At 40.2% G+C, this 18,913-nt stretch overlaps 1 protein-coding gene across 1 annotated transcript in view; it reads right to left on the minus strand.

The window, feature by feature from the left end:
* The window catches only part of LOC307027504 (lysophospholipid acyltransferase 2-like), a 39,255-nt gene extending 31,910 nt beyond the window's left edge, over window positions 1-7,345 (minus strand). The window contains exons 1-3 of the mRNA XM_079695769.1: window positions 7,043-7,345; window positions 5,891-6,036; window positions 1,573-1,650 (exon numbers count right to left, since the gene is read on the minus strand). Of these exons, the coding sequence (XP_079551895.1) occupies window positions 1,573-1,650; window positions 5,891-6,036; window positions 7,043-7,129 (311 nt within the window). The 5' untranslated portion in view covers window positions 7,130-7,345. The remainder of the gene's footprint in view (window positions 1-1,572; window positions 1,651-5,890; window positions 6,037-7,042) is intronic.
* Between the last annotated feature and the right edge of the window lie 11,568 nt (window positions 7,346-18,913).

An 18,913-nucleotide genomic window follows, 5' to 3' on the forward strand; every position in this document is an offset into this window, starting at 1 on the left:
GACATAGAATAGAAATAGAATAGAAATAGAAATAGAATAGACATAGAATAGAAATAGAATAGAAATAGAATAGAAATAGAATTAGAATAGAAATAGAATAGAAATAGAATAGAAATAGAAATAGAATAGACATAGAATAGAAATAGAAATAGAATAGAAATAGAATAGAAATAGAATAGAAATAGAAATAGAATAGACATAGAATAGAAATAGAATAGAAATAGGAATAGAAATAGAATAGAAATAGAATAGAAATAGAGATAGAATAGAAATAGAGAATAGAAATAGAATAGAAATAGAAAAGAAATAGAATAGAAATAGAATAGAAATAGAATAGAAATAGAATAGAAATAGAATAGAAATAGAAATAGAATAGACATATAATAGAAATAGAATAGAAATACAAATAGAATAGAAATAGAATAGAAATAGAAATACAATAGAAATAGAATAGAAATAGTGCCAGAAGAGTCAGAGATATAGAGACATAGTTAGCAGCCAGATGAATGTTCTGGATGTTCTTCAGAGTTCAGGTGTTTAGCAGTCTGATGCCCTGAGGGAGGGACCTGTCCCTGAGTCTGGGGTTTTCATAAAACATGTCAGGTATACCGGCGCCTTTCAAAGCTTCCTCACAGGATATTTGTCTGAATACTATTTGAGTTTAATCTATAAATGTTTAATCTGTTTATACATGTTGTACTCGTACCACGAGTCAGGTAACAGGTGGGAGGAGCTTACCACGAGTCAGGTAACAGGTGGGAGGAGCTTACCACGAGTCAGGTAACAGGTGGGAGGAGCTTACCACGAGTCAGGTAACAGGTGGGAGGAGCTTACCACGAGTCAGGTAACAGGTGGGAGGAGCTTACCACGAGTCAGGTAACAGGTGGGAGGCGTTTACCACGAGTCAGGTAACAGGTGGGAGGAGCTTACCACGAGTCAGGTAACAGGTGGGAGGCGTTTACCACGAGTCAGGTAACAGGTGGGAGGAGCTTACCACGAGTCAGGTAACAGGTGGGAGGCGTTTACCACGAGTCAGGTAACAGGTGGGAGGAGCTTACCACGAGTCAGGTAACAGGTGGGAGGCGTTTACCACGAGTCAGGTAACAGGTGGGAGGAGCTTACCACGAGTCAGGTAACAGGTGGGAGGCGTTTACCACGAGTGAGGTAACAGGTGGGAGGAGCTTACCACAAGTCAGGTAACAGGCGGGAGGAGCTTACCACGAGTCAGGTAACAGGTGGGAGGAGCTTACCACATGTCAGGTAACAGGCGGGAGGAGCTTACCACGAGTCAGGTAACAAGTGGGAGGCGTTTACCACGAGTCAGGTAACAGGTGGGAGGAGCTTACCACGAGTCAGGTAACAGGTGGGAGGCGTTTACCACGAGGCAGGTAACAGGTGGGAGGAGCTTACCACGAGTCAGGTAACAGGTGGGAGGAGCTTACCACGAGTCAGGTAACAGGTGGGAGGCGTTTACCACGAGTCAGGTAACAGGTGGGAGGAGCTTACCACGAGTCAGGTAACAGGTGGGAGGAGCTTACCACGAGTCAGGTAACAGGTGTGTGTTTGTCTCACTTGTGCATGTGCTGGGCTCCGGTCAGCAACATGATGATGTAGGTGAGTCCGCTCTGCAACAGGAAGTGAAGCGCGTACCTGCACACAAACAGGAAGTCACTCTCAGAGCAGCTAAAGAGTAGATGTGGGAATTACAACAATGCAGCAACATCATATCCTGTTTATAAGAGACACCTTTAAAGGACACCTATTCCTCTTCTCCATGTCTCTTCTACATCAACATGTGTCCCCTCTTCTCCATGACTCTTCTACATCAACATGTGTCCCCTCTTCTCCACGTCTCTTCTACATCAACATGTGTCCCCTCCTCTTCATGTCTCTTCTACATCAACATGTGTCCCCTCCTCTTCATGTCTCTTCTACATCAACATGTGTCCCCTCTTCTCCATGTCTCTTCTACATCAACATGTTTCCCCTCTTCTTCATGTCTTCTACATCAACATGTGTCCCCTCTTCTTCATGTCTCTTCTACATCAACATGTGTTCCCTCTTCTTCATGTCTCTTCTACATCAACATGTGTCCCCTCTTCTTCATGTCTCTTCTACATCAACATGTGTCCCCTCTTCTTCATGTCTCTTCTACATCAACATGTGTCCCCTCTTCTTCATGTCTCTTCTACATCAACATGTGTCCCCTCTTCTTCATGTTTCTTCTACATCAACATGTGTCCCCTCTTCTTCATGTCTCTTCTACATCAACATGTGTCCCCTCTTCTTCATGTCTCTTCTACATCAACATGTGTCCCCTCTTCTTCATGTCTCTTCTACATCAACATGTGTCTCCTCTTCTACATGTCTCTTCTACATCAACATGTGTCCCCTCTTCTTCATGTCTCTTCTACATCAACATGTGTCCCCTCTTCTTCATGTCTCTTCTACATCAACATGTGTCCCCTCTTCTTCATGTCTCTTCTACATCAACATGTGTCCTCTCTTCTTCATGTCTCTTCTACATCAACATGTGTCCCCTCTTCTCCATGTCTCTTCTTCATCAACATGTGTCCCCTCTTCTTCATGTCTCTTCTACATCAACATGTGTCCCCTCTTCTTCATGTCTCTTCTACATCAACATGTGTCCTCTCTTCTTCATGTCTCTTCTACATCAACATGTGTCCCCTCTTCTTCATGTCTCTTCTACATCAACATGTGTCCCCTCTTCTTCATGTCTCTTCTACATCAACATGTGTCTCCTCTTCTACATGACTCTTCTACATCAACATGTGTCCCCTCTTCTCCATGTCTCTTCTACATCAACATGTGTCCCCTCTTCTTCATGTCTCTTCTACATCAACATGTGTCCCCCTCTTCTTCATGTCTCTTCTACATCAACATGTGTCCCCTCTTCTTCATGTCTCTTCTACATCAAGATGTGTCCCCTCTCCTCCATGTCTCTTCTACATCAACATGTGTCCCCTCTTCCTCATGTCTCTTCTACATCAACATGTGTCCCCTCTTCTTCATGTTTCTTCTACATCAACATGTGTCCCCTATTCTTCATGTCTCTTCTACATCAACATGTGTCCCCTCTTCTCCATGTCTCTTCTACATCAACATGTGTCCCCTCTTCTTCATGTTTCTTCTATATCAACATGTGTCCCCTCTTCTTCATGTCTCTTCTACATCAACATGTGTCCCCTCTTCTTCATGTCTCTTCTACATCAACATGTGTCCCTTCTTCTTCATGTCTCTTCTACATCAACATGTGTCCCCTCTTCTTCATGTCTCTTCTACATCAACATGTGTCCCCTCTTCTTCATGTCTCTTCTACATCAACATGTGTCCCCTCTTTTCCATGTCTCTTCTACATCAACATGTGTCCCCTCTTCTTCATGTCTCTTCTACATCAACATGTGTCTCCTCTTCTTCATGTCTCTTCTACATCAACATGTGTCCCCTCTTCTTCATGTCTCTTCTACATCAACATGTGTCCCCTCTTCTTCATGTCTCTTCTACATCAACATGTGTTCCCTCTTCTCCATGTCTCTTCTACATCAACATGTGTCCCCTCTTCTCCATGTCTCTTCTACATCAACATGTGTCCCCTCTTCTTCATGTCTCTTCTACATCAACATGTGTCCCCTCTTCTTCATGTCTCTTCTACATCAACATGTGTCCCCTCTTCTTCATGTCTCTTCTACATCAACATGTGTCCCCTCTTCTTCATGTCTCTTCTACATCAACATGTGTCCCCTCTTCTTCATGTCTCTTCTACATCAACATGTGTCCCCTCTTCTTCATGTCTCTTCTACATCAACATGTGTCCCCTCTTCTCCATGTCTCTTCTACATCAACATGTGTCCCCTCTTCTTCATGTCTCTTCTACATCAACATGTGTCCCCTCTTCTTCATGTCTCTTCTACATCAACATGTGTCCCCTCTTCTCCATGTCTCTTCTACATCAACATGTGTCCCCTCTTCTCCATGTCTCTTCTTCATCAACATGTGTCCCCTCTTCTTCATGTCTCTTCTACATCAACATGTGTCCCCTCTTCCTCATGTCTCTCCTACATCAACATGTGTCCCCTCTTCTTCATGTCTCTTCTACATCAACATGTGTCCCCTCTTCTTCATGTCTCTTCTACATCAACATGTGTCCCCTCTTCTTCATGTCTCTTCTACATCAACATGTGTCCCCTCTTCTTCATGTCTCTTCTACATCAACATGTGTCCCCTCTTCTTCATGTCTCTTCTACATCAACATGTGTCCCCTCTTCTTCATGTCTCTTCTACATCAACATGTCCCCTCTTCTTCATGTCTCTTCTACATCAACATGTGTCCCCTCTTCTTCATGTCTCTTCTACATCAACATGTGTCTCCTCTTCTTCATGTCTCTTCTACATCAACATGTGTCCCCTCTTCTTCATGTCTCTTCTACATCAACATGTGTCCCCTCTTCTTCATGTCTCTTCTACATCAACATGTGTCCCCTCTTCTTCATGTCTCTTCTACATCAACATGTGTCCCCTCTTCTTCATGTCTCTTCTACATCAACATGTGTCCCCTCTTCTCCATGTCTCTCTACATCAACATGTGTCCCCTCTTCTCCATGTCTCTTCTACATCAACATGTGTCCCCTCTTCTTCATGTCTCTTCTACATCAACATGTGTCCCCTCTTCTTCATGTCTCTTCTACATCAACATGTGTCCCCTCTTCTTCATGTCTCTTCTACATCAACATGTGTCCCCTCTTCTTCATGTCTCTTCTACATCAACATGTGTCCCCTCTTCTTCATGTCTCTTCTACATCAACATGTGTCCCCTCTTCTTCATGTCTCTTCTACATCAACATGTGTCCCCTCTTCTCCATGTCTCTCTACATCAACATGTGTCCCCTCTTCTCCATGTCTCTCTACATCAACATGTGTCCCCTCTTCTCCATGTCTCTCTACATCAACATGTGTCCCCTCTTCTCCATGTCTCTTCTACATCAACATGTGTCCCCTCTTCTTCATGTCTCTTCTACATCAACATGTGTCCCCTCTTCTTCATGTCTCTTCTACATCAACATGTGTCCCCTCTTCTCCATGTCTCTCTACATCAACATGTGTCCCCTCTTCTCCATGTCTCTTCTACATCAACATGTGTCCCCTCTTCTTCATGTCTCTTCTACATCAACATGTGTCCCCTCTTCTCCATGTCTCTTCTACATCAACATGTGTCCCCTCTTCTCCATGTCTCTTCTACATCAACATGTGTCCCCTCTTCTTCATGTCTCTTCTACATCAACATGTGTCCCCTCTTCTTCATGTCTCTTCTACATCAACATGTGTCTCCTCTTCTTCATGTCTCTTCTACATCAACATGTGTCCCCTCTTCTTCATGTCTCTTCTACATCAACATGTGTCCCCTCTTCTTCATGTCTCTTCTACATCAACATGTGTCCCCTCTTCTTCATGTCTCTTCTACATCAACATGTGTCCCCTCTTCTTCATGTCTCTTCTACATCAACATGTGTCCCCTCTTCTCCATGTCTCTCTACATCAACATGTGTCCCCTCTTCTCCATGTCTCTTCTACATCAACATGTGTCCCCTCTTCTTCATGTCTCTTCTACATCAACATGTGTCCCCTCTTCTTCATGTCTCTTCTACATCAACATGTGTCCCCTCTTCTCCATGTCTCTTCTACATCAACATGTGTCCCCTCTGAGATTCTCTCTCTTTTTGATCCATTTCTATAAAAACCTGTCTGAAAATGAGCTGATCAGATTTGTTATGATGTCATAACGATGTTTTGTCTTGTGTAACCTTTAGCCAATCAGCAACCAGGGTACCCCCCTCTTATTCTCCTCTTTGTTTAACCACAGTGTTTCCCTCACCATCCGAAGCAGAAGAAAGCGAAGTAGAGTCCCAGCCCGGTGGCCACCAGGTGTCTGGTGAAGGGCCTGGTGCTGCTGGGAGGAAGGAAGAGACGGAACCAGAAGGCCGACAGCAGCGCACACAGCTGACACGCCACGAAGTTCACCTGCCAGACACAGAGCAGAGTAACGCCTGCATCCGCTCTAAAAGAATCAGGTCTAAAGGCTCCAGACTCAGAGACAGCTTCAGATCATGAGTCAATTCCAAAAATATTGAGGAAAACATTGCGAGATTATGCAAAAAAAAAGTTTCAGTGGAAAATTATATTTAAAAAGCCCCAAAAATGTAATATTTTTCAATGTTTAAAAAAAGATTAGTAGCCTATGCCTCCAGTATAATATTGTTATTATTATGATTTGCAATAACCATTCCCGCTATCTACCACACGCCATGCTGCTTCTCCCTGAATGTGTACTTCTGTAAAACATGTATTTAAATAGCCTTCGCTTTATAGCCTGTAACGCGTCTCCTCAGAGGGACGCCGCATGAAGGAATTCTGCTTCAGGTTATTGTCTCCAAACGCGGGTCTGAATAAAGAGAGACTGCCTCTCCTCGGTGCTGAGACCCCCGGCCTCCCTTCCTCTCTCCCCGGTCCCTCCTCTCCTCTCTCCCCGCTATGTGTGCCTCTCCCCGGCCTCTCCTCTCCTCTCTCCCCGCTCTGAGTGTCCCTCTCCCCGGCCTCTCCTCTCCTCTCTCCCCGCTCTGAGTGCCTCTCTCCCCGGTCCTCAGACCCCCGGCCTCCCCTCTTCTCTCCCCGCTCTGAGTGTCCCTCTCCCCGGCCTCTCCTCTCCTCTCTCCCCGCTCTGAGTGCCTCTCTCCCCGGTGCTCAGACCCCCGGCCTCTCCCCTCCTCTCTCCCCGCTCTGAGTGTCTCTCTCCCCGGCATCTCCCCTCCTGTCTTCCCTCCTCTCTCCCCGCCCTCTCCCCTCCTCTCTCCCCGCTTTGAGTGTCCCTCTCCCCGGCCTCTCCTCTCCTCTCTCCCCGCTTTGAGTGTCCCTCCCCCCGGCCTCTCCTCCCCTCTCTCCCCACTCTGAGTGTCTCTCTCCCCGGTGCTCCGACCCCCGGCCTCCCCTCCTCTCCCCCCGGCCTCCCCTCCCCTCTCCCCCCGGTTACCTGGTCCAGAGGCAGGCTGGTGATGTCGCTGAGTGGCTGCAGGAGGCTGGACCCGGTGCAGGAGGTGAGTCTGCTCTCCTCCTCCATGGCTCTGCGGGGCTGCGGCTCCTCTGGGTCCGGCAGGAGGAGCTCACAGGCGGGAGAGGAGGCTCCGTGATCCGCCGGCAGTCCGACTGATGATGCTGCTTCCTCCTCTTCCTCCTTCTCCTCTTCCTCAGTCTATCCGACTGATGATGCTGCTTCCTCTTCTTCCTCCTCCTCTTCCTCCCCCTCTTCCTCCTCTTCAGTCTGTCTGTACCCCATCACATCCATCTTCTTCATATTATTCGTAGGCGAAATACAGATGCAGTATCATCATCATCATCATCATCATCATCATCATCATCCTCCTCCTCCTCCTCCTCCTCCTCCTCCTCCTCCTCCTCCTCCTCCTCTCTTTTTCTCTCAGTACAGTACAGCTACTTCTTTATTGGTAACTTTCTTCCGCATGGTGTTCTTATTGTGTTCTTTTATTTTTAATAATGTGTGCATACTTTTTAATAAGTAGGTCTATTCTCCTCTGCTGTTGTAAACATGTAGTGCAGGGCTATTCAACTCCACATTCAGCTGGGCCAGACATTCAGCGGTCTGTAAAAAGCGGGTAGTGACACATTTTAAACCAACACATATTACTGCGATGAAAAACATGCCATTTGTATTCATTGTTCATCTCACAAAGGTAGGTCAAAAAGTGCATAAAAACACAACTAATTAGCATTAATTTAACAGAATCTGAAAAAAAGTGCACAGTTGGAGCATTACATTTGTTTGCTTTAGAAGTCAAATATTCAGGTTATGTTTTTTTGAACCACATCACAAAGTGCATTTACTGAATACAATAATAGCAGTGTTAATAAATGTCTTCACATCCAAAACAAACAGCTAAAGAGCTCCAATGCAACACAAAGAGGTAGTACTGTAGCAATACTAGTTTTCACTTTTCAAGTAATAACAAAAAAATCCTACGTTTTGGTCACATTTGACCCAGACACATTACAAAGTGCATTTAAATGAATACAGAAAGAACTGTCTAACCCTTCAGTGCACAAACCCATAACAAGGGATACGGGTAACTATATGAATGAATACTACACTACACGTCTACTATAGTAAACTAGGTGCTTACTATCACCTCATTTGGGATTTGTCATCGCTGACTCTCGCAATGGGAGAAGGGACATTTTTGGTTTTGAACCAGAGCAGTGATTTTTGGCTCATAGGATGTCAATGCAATCCTAAGACATTGGTGAAGAGTGCTGTCAGTCAGGGAGCAGCGAGTGCTACTTTTGATTGAGTTCATGTGTGAAAAGCTTGATTCACATGAGTATGTTGATCCAAACATACTGAGCACACAGATCGCTACTTTCTGAACGTTAGGGAACTGCTGTTTTTTGACATCACTCCAAAACTTCGCAGGCCCGTTAGTGCGCTGCATGTCAATAAGCTCCAGTGTATATTTCTCCTTGTCGATGCAGGGGAGGGGACCACTTCCTTTGCTCTGGTTGATACGTCCCCCTCTATTGCAACAGTGAAGGGGTCTCTGGCAAAGCCCATCACCTCTGTGGGCAGAGCAAGCCCATCCAATCGACCGGCAAAGTTCTCTTTCAACCTCGCAATGAAATCTGTCATCACATCCGTGATTTGTGCCGGAGATGTGATGTGTTTGGGGAGCGTCGGAAAATGCAGCATCCGACCCGTGCTCAAGTCGGTCGCGAAAAGGTCCAGCTTGACTTGGATCTGCTCCAAAAGATCAATTACCGTTTTGTCTCTGTTTACGCTTCAGAGTTGAGAGAGACATGTTTTAGAGTTGCTATCATAGGACCACCGTTACTAGCACCACTAGATGCACTTTCAAAAAACGTGCTGCGTTGTGGTTTGGTGGTTTCTATGCAACGTGGAGTGTTGCGTTCATGGTCTGTACTAGTGTAGGAATTTGGCTACGGGAGGCTGGGCCACTCGGGAGTTGGTTCTGGGCCGCATCTGGCCCGCGGGCCGCCAGTTGAATAGGCCTGATGTAGTGCATACAAGAGGTACACAGATCTTGTGCTTGAGTAAAAGTAGAAGTACTCAGGTCTTGTACTTTAGTAGTATACAGATGTTGTACTCCAGTAGAAGTAGAAGTACACAGATCCAGAGGGGGCGGTATTGCACCTTTAAGCAATAGGCCGCAGTAAACCGGAAGCAGAAGGTTTGTTTTGGTTTGTTAGCAGTTAGCAGTTAGCTGTCATCATGTCGGCCACAGAGGACGACACGGAGCTGCGGGACCTTCTGATCCAGAACCTGGAGAACAACGGTCTGCTCAACAAGCTCAAGGTCCTCCTGTTAATACAGCTCGTTATATTATATCTTTATATCCGGTCTTTGTATGTGATATACCGGCTAGCAGCGCTAGGCTAATGTTAGCATCTATTCACTGCCCAGAGTCCTGCTGGGAACCCGGACATGTTGAGAAACCACTAAGTAGATTCTATTTTCAGGATAAAACATGACACATTTAACCAGAAAGAGAACACTTCTGTTCCCTCTGCGGACTGGATATATGACGGTTGGACCATTGGATACAGAGATGAACATTACTACCTCTACTGTGGACAATTTATATTCAAATAAATAAGCAGTCTGTCCAATCCAGATGATCCAGAGTCCTCTAAATCTTCCTAATCGACCCAAAAGGCATCAGGATCAGTCCACAGAGAGAACAGATATGACCTCTTTCTGGTTAACACTGCCTTTGTTGATCCTGGAAATGTCAGAAATGGACTCAACTGTCCAAATCTGTCAAGACATGTTCTAACTATTGTCCACCAGCTGTAATGCTAATTAACTCAACTGATGCTAACTGTGTAAATGTCCCAACATACAGGTTAGCATCCATTAGTCTCTATGAGCTGCAGACCCTACTCTAGACTTCTATCAGAAACCTTGGGGGTCTCAGCGTGTCTCTCTGAGCTGCAGACCCTACTCTAGACTTCTATCAGAACCCTTGGGGGTCTCAGCGTGTCTCTATGAGCTGCAGACCCTACTCTAGACGTCTATTAGAACACTTGGGGGTCTCAGCGTGTCTCTCTGAGCTGCAGACCCCACTCTACACGTCTATCAGAACCCTTGGGGGTCTCAACATGTCTCTATGAGCTGCAGACCCTACTCTACACGTCTATCAGAACCCTTGGGGGTCTCAGCGTGTCTCTCTGAGCTGCAGACCCCACTCTAGACTTCTATCAGAACCCTTGGGGGTCTCAGCATGTCTCTCTGAGCTGCAGACCCTACTCTAGACTTCTATCAGAACCCTTGGGGGTCTCAGCGTGTCTCTATGAGCTGCAGACCCTACTCTAGACTTCTATCAGAACCCTTGGGGGTCTCAGCGTGTCTCTATGAGCTGCAGACCCTACTCTAGACGTCTATTAGAACACTTGGGGGTCTCAGCGTGTCTCTATGAGCTGCAGACCCCACTCTAGACTTCTATCAGAACCCTCGGGGGTCTCAGCGTGTCTCTCTGAGCTGCAGACCCTACTCTAGACTTCTATCAGAACCCTTGGGGGTCTCAGCGTGTCTCTATGAGCTGCAGACCCTACTCTACACTTCTATCAGAACCCTTGGGGGTCTCAGCGTGTCTCTCTGAGCTGCAGACCCCACTCTACACGTCTATCAGAACACTTTGGGTCTCAACATGTCTCTATGAGCTGCAGACCCCACTCTACACTTCTATCAGAACCCTTTGGGGTCTCAACATGTCTCTATGAGCTGCAGACCCCACTCTACACGTCTATCAGAACACTTTGGGTCTCCACATGTCTCTATGAGCTGCAGACCCCACTCTACACGTCTATCAGAACCCTTGGGGGTCTCAGCGTGTCTCTCTGAGCTGCAGACCCTACTCTACACGTCTATCAGAACCCTTGGGGGTCTCAGCGTGTCTCTCTGAGCTGCAGACCCTACTCTAGACTTCTATTGGAACACTTTGGGGTCTCAGCGTGTCTCTATGAGCTGCAGACCCCACTCTAGACTTCTATCAGAACCCTTGGGGGTCTCAGCGTGTCTCTATGAGCTGCAGACCCTACTCTAGACTTCTATCAGAACCCTTGGGGGTCTCCACATGTCTCTATGAGCTGCAGACCCTACTCTAGACTTCTATCAGAACCCTTGGGGGTCTCAGCGTGTCTCTATGAGCTGCAGACCCTACTCTAGACGTCTATCAGAACACTTGGGGGTCTCAGCGTGTCTCTATGAGCTGCAGACCCTACTCTAGACTTCTATCAGAACCCTTGGGGGTCTCAGCGTGTCTCTATGAGCTGCAGACCCTACTCTAGACGTCTATTAGAACACTTGGGGGTCTCAGCGTGTCTCTATGAGCTGCAGACCCTACTCTACACGTCTATCAGAACACTTTGGGGTCTCAGCATGTCTCTCTGAGCTGCAGACCCCACTCTACACGTCTATCAGAACACTTGGGGTCTCAACATGTCTCTCTGAGCTGCAGACCCCACTCTACACGTCTATCAGAACCCTTGGGGGTCTCAGCGTGTCTCTCTGAGCTGCAGACCCTACTCTAGACTTCTATTGGAACACTTTGGGGTCTCAGCGTGTCTCTCTGAGCTGCAGACCCTACTCTAGACTTCTATCAGAACCCTTGGGGGTCTCAGCGTGTCTCTATGAGCTGCAGACCCTACTCTAGACTTCTATCAGAACCCTTGGGGGTCTCCACATGTCTCTATGAGCTGCAGACCCTACTCTAGACTTCTATCAGAACCCTTGGGGGTCTCAGCGTGTCTCTATGAGCTGCAGACCCTACTCTAGACGTCTATCAGAACCCTCGGGGGTCTCAGCGTGTCTCTCTGAGCTGCAGACCCCACTCTACACGTCTATCAGAACCCTTGGGGGTCTCAGCGTGTCTCTATGAGCTGCAGACCCCACTCTACACGTCTATCAGAACCCTTGGGGGTCTCAGCGTGTCTCTATGAGCTGCAGACCCCACTCTACACGTCTATCAGAACCCTTGGGGGTCTCAGCGTGTCTCTATGAGCTGCAGACCCCACTCTACACGTCTATCAGAACCCTTGGGGGTCTCAGCGTGTCTCTCTGAGCTGCAGACCCTACTCTAGACTTCTATCAGAACCCTTGGGGGTCTCCACATGTCTCTATGAGCTGCAGACCCTACTCTAGACTTCTATCAGAACCCTTGGGGGTCTCCACATGTCTCTATGAGCTGCAGACCCTACTCTAGACTTCTATCAGAACCCTTGGGGGTCTCAGCGTGTCTCTCTGAGCTGCAGACCCTACTCTAGACTTCTATCAGAACCCTTGGGGGTCTCCACATGTCTCTCTGAGCTGCAGACCCTACTCTAGACTTCTATCAGAACCCTTGGGGGTCTCAGCGTGTCTCTCTGAGCTGCAGACTAAAAGAGGATCACTGATTGGCTTAGGACCGAGGTACAGACGACCTCCTCCATCACCATGAAGCACCAGGAGTCTCAGGTCCTCTGGGTCGGCTCTCTGCTCCGAGAATAACCACCAAACATGGAAACAGCTTTTAGTTTTTATGCCTCAACAATCTGAGCAATCTGAGCAGATCGTGCACGTCCACCGAAACTCTATGTGCCGCGGCTCTCTACTGAGCTGCTCAGACTCACACTGCTGTACGCCTTTCAGTCATTCTCTACCTGCTGTGTTTATTTATTTATTTCATTACCTTTGCTTTTTATGCCTGTTTTTAAATGTCTTTAAATGTATTTATGCTTTATTTGTTCTTAAATGTGTTTTGTTTTTACTTTGTAAAGCACTTTGAGTCGCCATGTGCTGAAAGGTGCATTATAAATAACTTGCCGTGAGGACCAGCGTTGTTCCCCGTCTGACCCCAGCATGTCTCTCCTGTTTGCCTGCAGGCAGAGATGAGGGCAGCTGTGTTCCTGGCCATGGAGGAGCAGGACAAACTGGAGGTGGGATTAAAGCAGGGGTCTCACTCTTTTCACCGAGGGCCACATACAGAAACATTTAGGGAGGGGTGGGCCGCTCACTAGAGGTTTATGGCCTCGTGAGTTCAGCTATAAGCCGGTGAAATCTCTCTGATGAGGTAAATGATGTGTGATCAGACACCCCGCTCTCCAGAGGGCTCTCAGAACAAGTGAACAGTTTAATAATAACTTTATTTAAACGTGTTTCTAGAACAAGTGAACAGTATAATAATAACTTTATTTAAACGTGTTTCTAGAACAAGTGAACAGTATAATAATAACTTTATTTAAACGTGTTTCTAGAACAAGTGAACAGTATAATAATAACTTTATTTAAACGTGTTTCTCAGAACAAGTGAACAGTATAATAATAACTTTATTTAAACGTGTTTCTAGAACAAGTGAACAGTATAATAATAACTTTATTTAAACGTGTTTCTAGAACAAGTGAACAGTATAATAATAACTTTATTTAAACGTGTTTCTAGAACAAGTGAACAGTATAATAATAACTTTATTTAAACGTGTTTCTCAGAACAAGTGAACAGTTTAATAATAACTTTATTTAAACGTGTTTCTCAGAACAAGTGAACAGTATAATAATAACTTTATTTAAACGTGTTTCTAGAACAAGTTAACAGTATAATAATAACTTTATTTAAACGTGTTTCTAAAACAAGTGAACAGTATAATAATAACTTTATTTAAACGTGTTTCTCAGAACAAGTGAACAGTATAATAATAACTTTATTTAAACGTGTTTCTCAGAACAAGTGAACAGTTTAATAATAACTTTATTTAAACGTGTTTCTCAGAACAAGTGAACAGTATAATAATAACTTTATTTAAACGTGTTTCTCAGAACAAGTGAACAGTATAATAATAACTTTATTTAAACGTGTTTCTAGAACAAGTGAACAGTATAACAATAACTTTATTTAAACGTGTTTCTCAGAACAAGTGAACAGTATAATAATAACTTTATTTAAACGTGTTTCTAGAACAAGTTAACAGTATAATAATAACTTTATTTAAACGTGTTTCTCAGAACAAGTGAACAGTATAATAATAACTTTATTTAAACGTGTTTCTCAGAACAAGTGAACAGTATAATAATAACTTTATTTAAACGTGTTTCTAGAACAAGTGAACAGTATAATAATAACTTTATTTAAACGTGTTTCTAGAACAAGTGAACAGTATAATAATAACTTTATTTAAACGTGTTTCTAGAACAAGTGAACAGTATAACAATAACTTTATTTAAACGTGTTTCTCAGAACAAGTGAACAGTATAATAATAACTTTATTTAAACGTGTTTCTAGAACAAGTGAACAGTATAATAATAACTTTATTTAAACGTGTTTCTCAGAACAAGTGAACAGTATAATAATAACTTTATTTAAACGTGTTTCTAGAACAAGTGAACAGTATAATAATAACTTTATTTAAACTTGTTTCTAGAACAAGTGAACAGTATAATAATAACTTTATTTAAACGTGTTTCTCAGAACAAGTGAACAGTATAATAATAACTTTATTTAAACGTGTTTCTAGAACAAGTGAACAGTATAATAATAACTTTATTTAAACGTGTTTCTCAGAACAAGTGAACAGTATAATAATAACTTTATTTAAACGTGTTTCTCAGAACAAGTGAACAGTATAATAATAACTTTATTTAAACGTGTTTCTCAGAACAAGTGAACAGTATAATAATAACTTTATTTAAACGTGTTCTAGAACAAGTGAACAGTATAATAATAACTTTATTTAAACGTGTTTCTAGAACAAGTGAACAGTATAATAATAACTTTATTTAAACGTGTTTCTCAGAACAAGTGAACAGTATAATAATAACTTTATTTAAACGTGTTTCTAGAACAAGTGAACAGTATAATAATAACTTTATTTAAATGGTGTTTCTAGAACAAGTGAACAGTATAATAATAACTTATTAAACGTGTTCTAGAACAAGTGAACAGTATAATAATAACTTTATTTAAACGTGTTTCTAGAACAAGTGAACAGTATAATAATAACTTTATTTAAACGTGTTTCTCAGAACAAGTGAACAGTATAATAATAACTTTATTTAAACGTGTTTCTAGAACAAGTGAACAGTATAATAATAACTTTATTTAAACGTGTTTCTAGAACAAGTGAACAGTATAATAATAACTTTATTTAAACGTGTTTCTAGAACATGTGAACAGTATAATAATAACTTTATTTAAACGTGTTTCTCAGAACAAGTGAACAGTATAATAATAACTTTATTTAAACGTGTTTCTAGAACAAGTGAACAGTATAATAATAACTTTATTTAAAGTGTTTCTAGAACAAGTGAACAGTATAATAATAACTTTATTTAAACGTGTTTCTCAGAACAAGTGAACAGTATAATAATAACTTTATTTAAACGTGTTTCTCAGAACAAGTGAACAGTATAATAATAACTTTATTTAAACGTGTTTCTCAGAACAAGTGAACAGTATAATAATAACTTTATTTAAACGTGTTTCTAGAACAAGTGAACAGTATAATAATAACTTTATTTAAACGTGTTTCTCAGAACAAGTGAACAGTATAATAATAACTTTATTTAAACGTGTTTCTAGAACAAGTGAACAGTATAATAATAACTTTATTTAAACGTGTTTCTAGAACAAGTGAACAGTATAATAATAACTTTATTTAAACGTGTTTCTAGAACAAGTGAACAGTATAATAATAACTTTATTTAAACGTGTTTCTAGAACAAGTGAACAGTATAATAATAACTTTATTTAAACGTGTTTCTAGAACAAGTGAACAGTATAATAATAACTTTATTTAAACGTGTTTCTCAGAACAAGTGAACAGTATAATAATAACTTTATTTAAACGTGTTTCTCAGAACAAGTGAACAGTATAATAATAACTTTATTTAAACGTGTTTCTAGAACAAGTGAACAGTATAAAATAACTTTATTTAAACGTGTTTCTAGAACAAGTGAACAGTATAACAATAACTTTATTTAAACGTGTTTCTAGAACAAGTGAACAGTATAAAATAACTTTATTTAAACGTGTTTCTAGAACAAGTGAACAGTATAATAATAACTTTATTTAAACGTGTTTCTAGAACAAGTGAACAGTATAACAATAACTTTATTTAAACGTGTTTCTAGAACAAGTGAACAGTATAATAATAACTTTATTTAAACGTGTTTCTCAGAACAAGTGAACAGGATAATAATAACTTTATTTAAACGTGTTTCTAGAACAAGTGAACAGTATAATAATAACTTTATTTAAACGTGTTTCTCAGAACAAGTGAACAGTATAATAATAACTTTATTTAAACGTGTTTCTAGAACAAGTGAACAGTATAATAATAACTTTATTTAAACGTGTTTCTCAGAACAAGTGAACAGTATAATAATAACTTGATTTAAACGTGTTTCTCAGAACAGTGAACAGTATAATAATAACTTTATTTAAACGTGTTTCTAGAACAAGTGAACAGTATAATAATAACTTTATTTAAACGTGTTTCTCAGAACAAGTGAACAGTATAATAATAACTTTATTTAAACGTGTTTCTCAGAACAAGTGAACAGTATAATAATAACTTTATTTAAACGTGTTTCTCAGAACAAGTGAACAGTATAATAATAACTTTATTTAAACGTGTTTCTAGAACAAGTGAACAGTATAATAATAACTTTATTTAAACGTGTTTCTAGAACAAGTGAACAGTATAATAATAACTTTATTTAAACGTGTTTCTCAGAACAAGTGAACAGTATAATAATAACTTTATTTAAACGTGTTTCTAGAACAAGTGAACAGTATAATAATAACTTTATTTAAACGTGTTTCTAGAACAAGTGAACAGTATAATAATAACTTTATTTAAACGTGTTTCTAGAACAAGTGAACAGTATAATAATAACTTTATTTAAACGTGTTTCTAGAACAAGTGAACAGTATAATAATAACTTTATTTAAACGTGTTTCTCAGAACAAGTGAACAGTATAATAATAACTTTATTTAAACGTGTTTCTAGAACAAGTGAACAGTATAATAATAACTTTATTTACACGTGTTTCTAGAACAAGTGAACAGTATAATAATAACTTTATTTAAACGTGTTTCTAGAACAAGTGAACAGTATAATAATAACTTTATTTAAACGTGTTTCTAGAACAAGTGAACAGTATAACAATAACTTTATTTAAACGTGTTTCTAGAACAAGTGAACAGTATAAAAATAACTTTATTAAACGTGTTTCTAGAACAAGTGAACAGTATAATAATAACTTTATTTAAACGTGTTCTACAACAAGTGAACAGTATAATAATAACTTTATTTAAACGTGTTTCTCAGAACAAGTGAACAGTATAATAATAACTTTATTTAAACGTGTTTCTAGAACAAGTGAACAGTATAATAATAACTTTATTTAAACGTGTTTCTAGAACAAGTGAACAGTATAATAATAACTTTATTTAAACGTGTTTCTAGAACAAGTGAACAGTATAATAATAACTTTATTTAAACGTGTTTCTCAGAACAAGTGAACAGTATAATAATAACTTTATTTAAACGTGTTTCTAGAACAAGTGAACAGTATAATAATAACTTTATTTAAACGTGTTTCTCAGAACAAGTGAACAGTATAATAATAACTTTATTTAAACGTGTTTCTAGAACAAGTGAACAGTATAATAATAACTTTATTTAAACGTGTTTCTAGAACAAGTGAACAGTATAATAATAACTTTATTTAAACGTGTTTCTAAAACAAGTGAACAGTATAATAATAACTTTATTTAAACGTGTTTCTAGAACAAGTGAACAGTATAATAATAACTTTATTTAAACGTGTTTCTCAGAACAAGTGAACAGTATAATAATAACTTTATTTAAACGTGTTTCTAGAACAAGTGAACAGTATAATAATAACTTTATTTAAACGTGTTTCTAGAACAAGTGAACAGTATAATAATAACTTTATTTAAACGTGTTTCTAGAACAAGTGAACAGTATAATAATAACTTTATTTAAACGTGATTCTAGAACAAGTGAACAGTTAATAATAACTTTATTTAACGTGTTTCTAGAACAAGTGAACAGTTTAATAATAACTTTATTTAAACGTGTTTCTCAGAACAAGTGAACAGTATAATAATAACTTTATTTAAACGTGTTTCTAGAACAAGTGAACAGTTTAATAATAACTTTATTTAAACGTGTTTCTAGAACAAGTGAACAGTATAATAATAACTTTATTTAAACGTGTTTCTAGAACAAGTGAACAGTATAATAATAACTTTATTTAAACGTGTTTCTAGAACAAGTGAACAGTATAATAATAACTTTATTTAAACGTGTTTCTAGAACAAGTGAACAGTATAATAATAACTTTATTTAAACGTGTTTCTAGAACAAGTGAACAGTATAATAATAACTTTATTTAAACGTGTTTCTAGAACAAGTGAACAGTATAATAATAACTTTATTTAAACGTGTTTCTCAGAACAAGTGAACAGTATAATAATAACTTTATTTACACGTGTTTCTCAGAACAAGTGAACAGTATAATAATAACTTTATTTAAACGTGTTTCTAGAACAAGTGAACAGTATAACAATAACTTTATTTAAACGTGTTTCTCAGAACAAGTGAACAGTATAATAATAACTTTATTTAAACGTGTTTCTCAGAACAAGTGAACAGTATAATAATAACTTTATTTACACGTGTTTCTCAGAACAAGTGAACAGTATAATAATAACTTTATTTAAACGTGTTTCTCAGAACAAGTGAACAGTATAATAATAACTTTATTTAAACGTGTTTCTAGAACAAGTGAACAGTATAATAATAACTT

The sequence above is a fragment of the Notothenia rossii genome (assembly GCF_949606895.1).
Source record: "Notothenia rossii genome assembly, contig: scaffold_123, whole genome shotgun sequence".
Lineage (NCBI taxonomy): Eukaryota > Metazoa > Chordata > Actinopteri > Perciformes > Nototheniidae > Notothenia > Notothenia rossii.